The 9,525-nt window shown below is 31.9% G+C and overlaps 1 protein-coding gene across 3 annotated transcripts; it reads right to left on the bottom strand.

Moving 5' to 3' along the window:
* Positions 1–1,283: 1,283 nt before the first annotated feature.
* LOC102616488 (F-box/LRR-repeat protein At4g14103-like) lies at positions 1,284–4,617 on the bottom strand. Of its 3 annotated transcripts, XR_008051920.1 has the most exons (5): positions 4,349–4,616; positions 3,161–4,108; positions 2,797–2,952; positions 2,374–2,714; positions 1,284–1,836 (listed from the first exon to the last, which is right to left on the bottom strand). XR_008051920.1 is itself a non-coding variant. In XM_006474340.4 (4 exons), the coding sequence occupies exons 2-4, from the start codon at positions 4,097–4,099 to the stop codon at positions 2,454–2,456; spliced, it is 1,356 nt and encodes a 451-aa protein (XP_006474403.1). In that variant the 5' UTR covers positions 4,100–4,108; positions 4,278–4,617; the 3' UTR covers positions 2,170–2,453. The 3 variants fall into 3 exon arrangements, 2 of the variants coding, with proteins under 2 accessions (XP_006474403.1, XP_006474402.1); XM_006474340.4 differs by lacking the exon at positions 1,284–1,836 and having other exon boundaries at positions 2,170–2,714; positions 4,278–4,617; XM_006474339.4 differs by lacking the exon at positions 1,284–1,836 and having other exon boundaries at positions 2,170–2,714.
* Between the last annotated feature and the right edge of the window lie 4,908 nt (positions 4,618–9,525).

The raw sequence follows: 9,525 nt of genomic DNA, 5'->3' as shown, positions 1-9,525 counted from the left end.
GTTCATTTGTTCTTTGAAGGTTGTTCGAATATTTTTCATAGGATGATTCTGAAATTTGTTCAAGACTTTAAACTTCTACCGAACCTATTTTCCTTTTTAGTTTCAATCAAACAATTGACTGATTTTATTAAGTTGTCAATGTTGAATTTGGAATAATTATAAGAAATTTCAAGTAATTGACGAAATCAATGCATCCTTATGAAATTAAATGATGAAATCTGAGAACAAGTACAATTTTTAGGCACCTAAGGATCGGTCTTCTTGTAGAAAGGTCCTTTTTATAGTAGATATAAAGAAAATATATAAATAATTTGAATTGTACCTTCATTAATAGATTCTTATATTCTATTCAAGATACTTGATTAAAGGTGTGGTCTATCCACAATGAATTGATTTTTACTTTTCAATCCTTGTTCTCTTTGTTCTCTTTTGTGTTTGTAATGTAACTTAAACATTAGAGTCTCAAAAAAGTTGTAGCTTAGAGTTTTCCTTTATCTTATACAATAATATTTAATTCATAAAATTTTAATAAGTTAGGTATTTGAGGGACATGTCTTCCTATTATTTTCTTAGTGTACGACATGACGTACTATCAAAATATAATAAATGACACGTTATACAGACTATGCGCTGATGCACACACTGTAGGACTTCTTGTCTATTGTCGCCCTCAAGATGACATATCGTTTGTAAAGTTTTTACTTACACGTGCCATGTTGTCTCTCTCTTTTTTTTTTTTAAGATAAATGACTAGTCGCTAGCTTCTGCAGTTTACAATTACATATGTACAACAAAAGCGTCTTTATTTATTCCCGTCAAACAAGTAAAACCGATTTGAGTAACATTAATTATTTCAATTTGAAGTTATTTACTTATTTAGGTCCGAATTTGGATTGGAATAAGATTATTAATTTATTATCTTCTTTATATTCTGATATTTGATTTTCAATAAAAATCCTCTTTTTATTTTATTTTCTTACTAGATTATTTTACTTTTTGTGGTCATGAATTTAGAAAAATATCATTTTAAAGATTTAACAACCCAAAACAAAACTCTAAGGGCAAGTTACCGGATTTTGTTATTGAGTAATGCACTAATGCTGTACTAACCATCCCAAGTCCTAACTCATATGTCACCAATAGAATTTCATCATAACAGTAGTGAATTATATATGCGGTCAGAGATGGATTATCGCAATAATTGTTATGTAGCCATGGTAGAGTCTTGCAATAATCTGGATGCATACATCCAACATAGAAGAGTTATTTTGGAGTTGGCTAGGTAGCTATGACTTGAATATTTATTTGTTGTGGATACAATAATACATCTCACAGACAAATTAGAAATACAAGCAATAAGTCATCATCAATCTGGAAATTGAAGTTTAATGAAAAAAATTCAGTAACAAGGATTTAGGAATTTAGGCCATTGAACCAAAAGAAGATCCTAGTTCTTCTAAGTTGTCAGGTGCTTCGGCACCACCTACAACATAAAGGGGTGTTCTAGTTCTAGCAGCCTCTGTCTGCAGGATCTTGGCATCTGTTTCATGCATTAGCACCTGCGTCCCCATTACCGTCCGTAACCTTTTATCTGAAAGTGAGGAACGAACTTCTCTGCTTCTTCTTTGCCCTGCTTTAATCTGTCACTCTTTGCTCAGTAATGGTAACATTGACAATTTGCTGTCATTCTTGCTCTGCAGCTAGCAGGAGTTGAATTTCATTCTGTCCCCTACAGCCTTACATACTTGATATAATTTATGATCATGCTTCTGTAAGCAACCGGTGTTCAAGTCTGCTTGACATTCCATTACCTACTTACCTCACTGTTCTCTAGTCCTGGTAATATTCTTTTAGCCATCAATCATTATATTTGGATGAGTGCTAAAACAGGAGCTCATATACTATTTTTAAAAACTGAACAAAGAATTCAGAACATCCATCCGTTCCAACATGGCTTCTTTTCAGTAAGACAGTTATCTGTTGTGGGATAGTATGTTAATCTTAATAGATTTGAACATCCATTCGAGTACACGTTCCCATTGTGTTGTGCAAAATTATCATCATATGAGCTGTAGAGTGAATTATTTTTAAATCCATGCACGAGTTGTACAAGGACATCGGCTCAATTCCTAAAAAATTCGCATCCACATGCATTACAAGCTAATGACATTCATGAGACATCAGTACTGGCATTTTATACCACTATAAACCTTTAAAAAGCAATCATAGTTTCAAAAAAAGAATCATAAATCTATAGTACCACCATCACCTCAGTGATATATATGATAACAAAATCAAGCCCAACTAACTTTGTATGTAAAGACTAATTTCAGTGTGCAATAATTGAACTATTTGAGTATCTCATTCTTTTACCTGGAGAACCACTTCCTTCTTCACCTTCACCACCTTTTCTGGCCGTATACAAAAAACAGTGGAGATCTAATTGAAAACTATCAGAGGACCCTAACTTGACAAGTCTTGGAGCCTCTTTCAAACAATAATATTTGCTCATAAACCTCTTCCTTCGAACCCCTTCTCTGAAACTGCTCTCCCCCAATTATCATTGCATTCAAAACTTCACCATTCTTTAACAAGTATTTGATCAGTTTCATTTCATTTTCCTCACCTTCAAATTCCCCAATTACGATTATCTTGACATGTGACAACAAACAACCAAGCACCAGTGATGGTTCAGGCCACTCAAAATCAACTCCCTGATTGAAAAAACAAAATAAAATAAACATCAGAGGCAAAAGTTTCCGTAACAGTCCATGCAAAAGTTCATCACATCCTCACCTCCTCAAAGACAATTGATTCCAACCTAGGCATTCTACTGAAGATGTGTGCAACTGATTGCCAACCACAAGCTCCAACTCCTTCCACTTCTAAACGGTTTAGAAAGGGAAATGTAGGAAAGGAGTGGTCATTAGCATAGTCAAGTCTGTCAAGAGCCTTCCATGAAGACAAAGACAATAATTAAAAAGCATTCAGGTGGAAATAGAACTTCCTGTTAATGTTTTTCCTCAAAAAATAGAAATCGCACCATCAGTCAGTTTCAAGAATACTATATTTAATAGAAGACATGCATCAAAGTGAACACTAAATATGTATAGCAGAGGCTCAAAATATAATAGAAAGAGCATATTGGATTAAGACTTACAAACATGGTGCCACTAGACAAGGACAAAGATTTGATATTTTTGATATCTCTGAGCATATCCACCACTGCTTGCGCCACATCTGCTTGCGCCACATCTTCAGGCGAATCATAATCTAGGATGCACTCAATTCCATAATCAACAACTGCTTTGGTTAAGGAATGTAGTTCATGCACCGCATACAATCCTGGGCCGTGATCCCTGATGTAGAGTTGTTCAAGGTTTGGGGCCCTGATGATAACCTTGTACTTTGTGATATAGTCTTCTTCAGGGGCCTCTAATTCTAACCTTAGCCTCTTCAAAGTAAGGGATGGAATATTTAAAGTCACTGAATCAGTACCATAAATATATCCCTTTATTGACAAATCTTCAAGGGCAGGGCATTTGGAAAATAGCCAGTCAGAGAAGTTGTTATCTATAGTATTTAATATAACATGAAGAGTCTTGGCACTTGGGAAAAAAATTGTAGGAGGGGTCTTGATAAAAAAGTTCATATCCAGTTTAAGAACTTCAAGTGTTTTGCAAGTGTAAATGCAATGAGGCAACTCAATACACTCATCATCATTAAGAGAAATTTCAATTTCACAAACATTACGCATAGTTGCAAAAGAAACCCATAATTTCAAACGTGAAGAGTCCACAAGCCCGCAACAACGGAGAGAAAACTTGTTAATGTTTCCCGAGGCAGAAAGAAGCACACGATTTACAAAATTCTCAAACCTGGTCGAAGCAACGGTAGACAAATCTAAATTGCGTTGAAACTCCAAGCATAATCTGTCGTCAAAGCAAAGATTGGGAAGCGAAGTCCAAACAAGCTTCCATGTTGAGGATAAAACGCAAGTTGCCACGGCATACTTTGTGGGAAGAAATGAAAGGATGTGACAAAGGATTGCATTGGGTAAACAGCTGATCCTATCTTCCGTGCTGGGACCATTCATCATGGAACCAACCTGGCCAAATTCAATTTCAAATTCATTCTAAATCAGTAAATCATAATATATACATATATAATTTAGCCAAATAGAAGTCCTAATTCCAAAGTCAATTCTTATACATCACGAATCATGTATTTAAAATTTCAGTACATACTGCCGAGTTTGAAAAAAATTCAATACATACAATAATTTCTTCAGTTCTTGCACAAAATCGTAGTGGCTGGAAGCTTGCACAAATACATACAATAACTGTACCTTGCGCGGCTGACGACGGCGGCGGCTGGACAGTGGCAGAGAAGCTGCTGAAGACGGCAGCAGCCGGTCGGCGTCAGTGCGCCGTTATTGGGTGTGTGGGCCGGTGGGTTTGTTTTGTTGCCTTAGGTAAAGACTGAATCTCAATCCCAGCCTTGTGTTCTTGTTAGGCCTGCTTCCGTTGCGGCTGTCAAAAATCCAATAATGGCCTGATCCGGTTGTTGACTTGAGCCTGCTTTTACTGCAACCTCATTTAGTATAGTAATAACGCTTGGAGGACAGGGAAATGTTTTTTAACCCCCCTGTAGTATCTTAAATTTTAATATATGATATAAATAATATTTTTTTAAAAAAAATCGTAATAATTTTAAGCCAATGAAGGAACGAATTGCTTTTGAAATAATATGTTTATTTTAAAAATTATCATCATTATTAATTTGGAGTCAATGAAGCAATAGATCGATGAGATTAAGCGGCCTATTTAGGGCTTGCTTTTATTACTTGACGGTTGTTTAATGATAATGAAATTAAAATATTTAAGTTTAGAATATGTTTATGTTAGTTGTTTATATTCTTTAAGCACAATGAAAAGAAAAGAAAAAAGAAAAAAAATGTCATTCTTTTAGTTTGGAGGGTAGCTACATGCCAAAAAGTAAAATGGGCAACATGGACAAATGTTAAAACTATCTGAATTTGTTAACAACATGGACATATTTCTCTATTAATGTTTTTATAATTAAAAAATATAAGTGCTCCACTTACTAATGTTTATATATTATTCTTTCTTTACTAATGACAATACACAATTCATTTTTTATTTTAAAGTATTTTATTTTTATTTCTTCAATCTTTATTTTTATGTGATTTAAACATCATTTGTTCATATCATTTTTAAATAATTACTTACATACGATTCCTTTAAATTATAACATTCATTCCCTCTAATTCATAACAAAAATAATTTACTTATGGCCAAGAATTAATTGCAAAAATAATTATACATGTTATTTGTTGACCAATGATATCTTTATATGTTACCATGAAAAAATATCGTGCGCCGAAGAATGCTACTGCGGAACAACACTGCCAAGTGCCCAAGTGGCCAAGTCCCCGATATCGATCGACATTCGACCATGGTGACTAGTCGGGGTTATAAGCTTCTGCCTTCTGGATATAAATGAAGTTAGAAATCTTCTCATTTGTAACCGTACCTCCTAAACGTACGTGTAGTTAGAAATCTAGTTAGAAATCTTCTCATTTTAAAATGAAAAGATAATAGGCAATTGAATTCAAATTCAATCGTTTAAATTGAGATTCCAATTTAACTACGGTGCGGGATTTCTTAATCGAATTTAATTCTACATATAATGCCTATTATACTATTAAATCGTATGACGTAACAACTTTCTCACACTTTATTCAAAATATGAGAACTCTCACCAAATAAGCACTGTTATATAGATATAGATATAGGTACACTAACTGATATTCAACCCCCAACTTCGTTACAATGATATTCCCATTTTGAGTTAGTATTAAGAAGGCCACGGCCCAGCCACCCACTGAATAATGATATTTTGGCTAGTAAATTTTCGGAATCAAACATTTTGTGTTTGTAGTGGATTAATAGATGTAGGAAGGTGGGTTGATTTTAAATTAGGGTCCACGTCTTCCGGCTAATTCCAAATGCAGAAGCTCTCCAAAGGCCAATAGCCTTTTGTAGCTCTTGAAGTGGTATTATTATGGTGATGATGATGATGATGATGATGTATCAGTTGAATTGCTGCCAGCTTCTGGGTTCTTTTATTCAATATAATCTACAAAGTTGAGCAGCAACTTTTTATTAAAATAAAGAAACAAACAAATTTTGGGAATGATATTTATCTTTTTTTAGCAAAAGATTTTATGCATTTTCTAAGTTTGGTGGCGCACTGGGTAGCATAATACGACGGCAAAGATTCTGTCCAAACGTTGATTTTAAAAGTATCCAAATCTGTAAATTTCAATCATTTTTTAAATGTAATAATTGATCAGGGAAAAAAGTAACATTGTTTGATCAACTTGGTACCTCAAAGCCATTTGTGGTGGTGACACTTGATTTAATTATTATTTCGAGTGTTGATCACGTGAATCTGATCATCAAGTAGAAAATGTGTTCCATGTGAGTCATGTGACTACCTACTTCAAATGGAATAAATTAGAGAGAAAAAAAAAGGTAAGGAATGATGTTTCTTCTAACTTTATTATTATTATTATTATTATTATTATTATTATTATTATCTTCCTCAAGATGAGGTTGAAATTTCAATTCTCAAATAATGGAAGATTCTTTTTTATATCTACACCTTCAAAATTTAAAGAAATGGTTTTACGATCATAACACTTTTTATCTCTATTATTTCAATAAAATTAATTTTAATATTTTATAATAAATACAATAAAAATATTAAAATAAATGTATTAAAAATTAAATTATTTTAAATATTATATAAAATAATGATTTTAACATTATTAGTATGTCAATTTTTTTTAATTGTAAAATGTATTTAATGCAAATATTTATTTAAAATATCTACAAAAAATAATAATATTTTATTAAAATAAATTTGATAATTTACATAGTTAAATTTATTAAAATATTTTAGTGTTGTTAGTCTGCGGCATAGATTATGTTATTTATATAATATTTGCATTTATTAAAAAATTTAAAGTCAATTCTTTTGAGATAATAGAAATAAAGGGTATAATAATAAAAAGGAGATTTTGGTATCATTTTAAAAAAACTTGAGGGTGTTAATAACTATTTTCTCAAACTTAAGGGTGTAGATGTCTTTTTTCTTTCCTAAATATTGAAAGGTTCTCAAATAATGGAAATTTATTTTTGATGATTCGAGCTCCTCGTGTTCAAACCTGGATGTCTTCCCATCTAGTTTATTGAAGTATGACATGCCCTGGTCATGCTATTGGAAATGCCCCCATCTATGACATTTTAAATTTGAACAGGCTTTACCTAGAGTTCCAAAGATTTTTACGGTATTTTGATATTATGGCATTCACCAATAATATCTTGGGTTAAGATTACTATGGATGGGTTAGTGAAAATGAATTCAAGTTATTCGTCTTGTGTTGTTATTTATAGAGGCTTTAACGGCGTCGTCAAAGGTTGCTTTGCTTTGTGTCTTGGCCATCAAATCGTCTTTTTTTTACAAAGTTATATGCTTTTATCTTAATTATTGAGGTTGTCTTCTGTAATGATTGGCGTTGAATATGGTTGGAGAGTGACTTCTCCCCAATACTTTTAATCAAAGATTATAACTCTCTTGGGGCTCTTCACAATAAATGGGTTAATTGTCTTCATTTATTAAAGGAGATGGAATTTAAGGGTTCTCATATTCACATAAAGAAGAATTTAGTTGTTGATTCTTCGGGTAAACATAGATTATCTTGCAATTTTTTTTTTTCACTTAGCAGGATCATTTAGTTTTCATTTGGAAGAATCTTTTATAAGATACTTGAGATTTGCCTAAGTATCGTGTTATTATGTAACTTGTAATTTTGCTCTCAATTTTTCATATTAATAAAGCTTTCCCATTTATTAAAATTTTTCTCATTTGTTTTTTTTTTAAAAAAAAATTATTCTTCATTTAGTGACCTAATGAATTTAAAATTTGAAGACCTAGTTATCTCGCTATAAAATTTCCTTAAATTTCAAAAAATACCCACTATCAATTTGGCAACCTCATATAAGTTGTAACACGCGTTATTCCAAGAATTGCCCACCCACAGATCCACTGAAAAAATTTATCCAACCAAATAAATAAAACGAATAAGCGAATAACAATAACAAAACGACGTCATAGCAGCACTTACCGGAGAGTTCATAGAGGTGATATGGTAATTAAATTTGAATCGGACGTGGCGTCCTGCCCTACCTACCGTACCAGGACCAGACTACCAGTCTTTGTTTTGTCACCAAAAAAAAAATCTAAAAAACTGCCCAACTTTGTTCGAAGAACGTGGAAGTTTCCCCCAACTTGACGCAACATGCTGACAACTAGTTACGGACACTGCTCGCGTCGATCTCCATACCCATCTGAATTACGACAAGGACTTCGCTTAAATACAATAAACACTGTTATATTGAAAATGTTTTTCAAAATCTACTAAATAATTAGGTGATTCTGGAAAAAAAAAATTAAAATAAAAAACCAATTTTAACTTCTCAAAATCATATGTGAGCCTCCAAACAATAATCCCAAATTGGCCTTATGTAATTTTAGATCCAACCTTCACATACCTCATCAAGACTCAAGAGATGGTAAAGAAAAATTTTCCTTAAAAAACATCTCATCGATCATATATCTAAACTGCTAGAGTTTCCTTGTAAAAGAATCAATATTTTACTTCTCAAAGTTTCTTCCTAAAAGTTTGTTTTTTTAAAAAAAAAATCAGTAGCTTTAATAATTATAAAATGACATAAATTTAAATTGCATCAAAATGTTGTGAAAGCATATTCTCTTAGTTTTTTTGAAGGTTGAAGTTATAATGGAGCTGGTAAATATTAAATTTATTTTATAGAAAAGATAGTTTATTTGAATTATTGTTAGATATGTTATAAAAATAATTAGTTGCGAAGAGAATTAATTAACATTTGGTAAAGTTTATCTATAAAAGTACTTTGAATTTTTTAAAGAAGTTATTTGTGTTTGGTAAATTTAATTATTAAATTGCCGTAAAAATACAAATGAATGAAATGGATATAATATTAAAATAAAGATTAACTAAATACTAAACTTAATTTTTAACTCTTCAAAATCACTTTTGAACTACTTAAAAGCAATCACAAACAAACCTTAAATGGAACATTTTCTAAATTTTTACATATTAATAAAAGAATGATAAATTCCTACTATATCTAAATTAATAATACTAAAAGAATGAAAATTAAACCCGTTTAGTGCGGACACATATTCCAAGGTCAAGGATATTTACAAATAAAACTGGCATCCACCCTCATTCCCTTAGTTTTTTTTTTCTTTATTAAATGAGTAACATGATTAGCTTTTTACCCGCGTAATGATCTTTAGACGTTCAGCTGAGGGAACCTTCTAAATAGTAGAGGAAGATGAAGCAATAGAACTAAAATGATAATGACCTTTAGACGCTCAGTTGACAAACAC

This window comes from Citrus sinensis, chromosome 9 (genome assembly GCF_022201045.2).
Source record: "Citrus sinensis cultivar Valencia sweet orange chromosome 9, DVS_A1.0, whole genome shotgun sequence".
NCBI lineage: Eukaryota > Viridiplantae > Streptophyta > Magnoliopsida > Sapindales > Rutaceae > Citrus > Citrus sinensis.
This window is presented reverse-complemented; position numbering and strand designations above follow the sequence as displayed.

Bases quoted from the DNA above. Each gene is read 5' to 3' on its own strand.
- LOC102616488 (XM_006474340.4), bottom strand. From the start codon at position 4,099: ATGATGAATGGTCCCAGCACGGAAGATAGGATCAGCTGTTTACCCAAT. The intron at 2,953-3,160 runs GTAAGTCTTAAT...TCTTCATGGAAG, and splicing joins TGTCTAGTGGCACCATGTTT to GCTCTTGACAGACTTGACTA. The intron at 2,715-2,796 runs GTGAGGATGTGA...TTTTTCAATCAG, and splicing joins AATCAATTGTCTTTGAGGAG to GGAGTTGATTTTGAGTGGCC.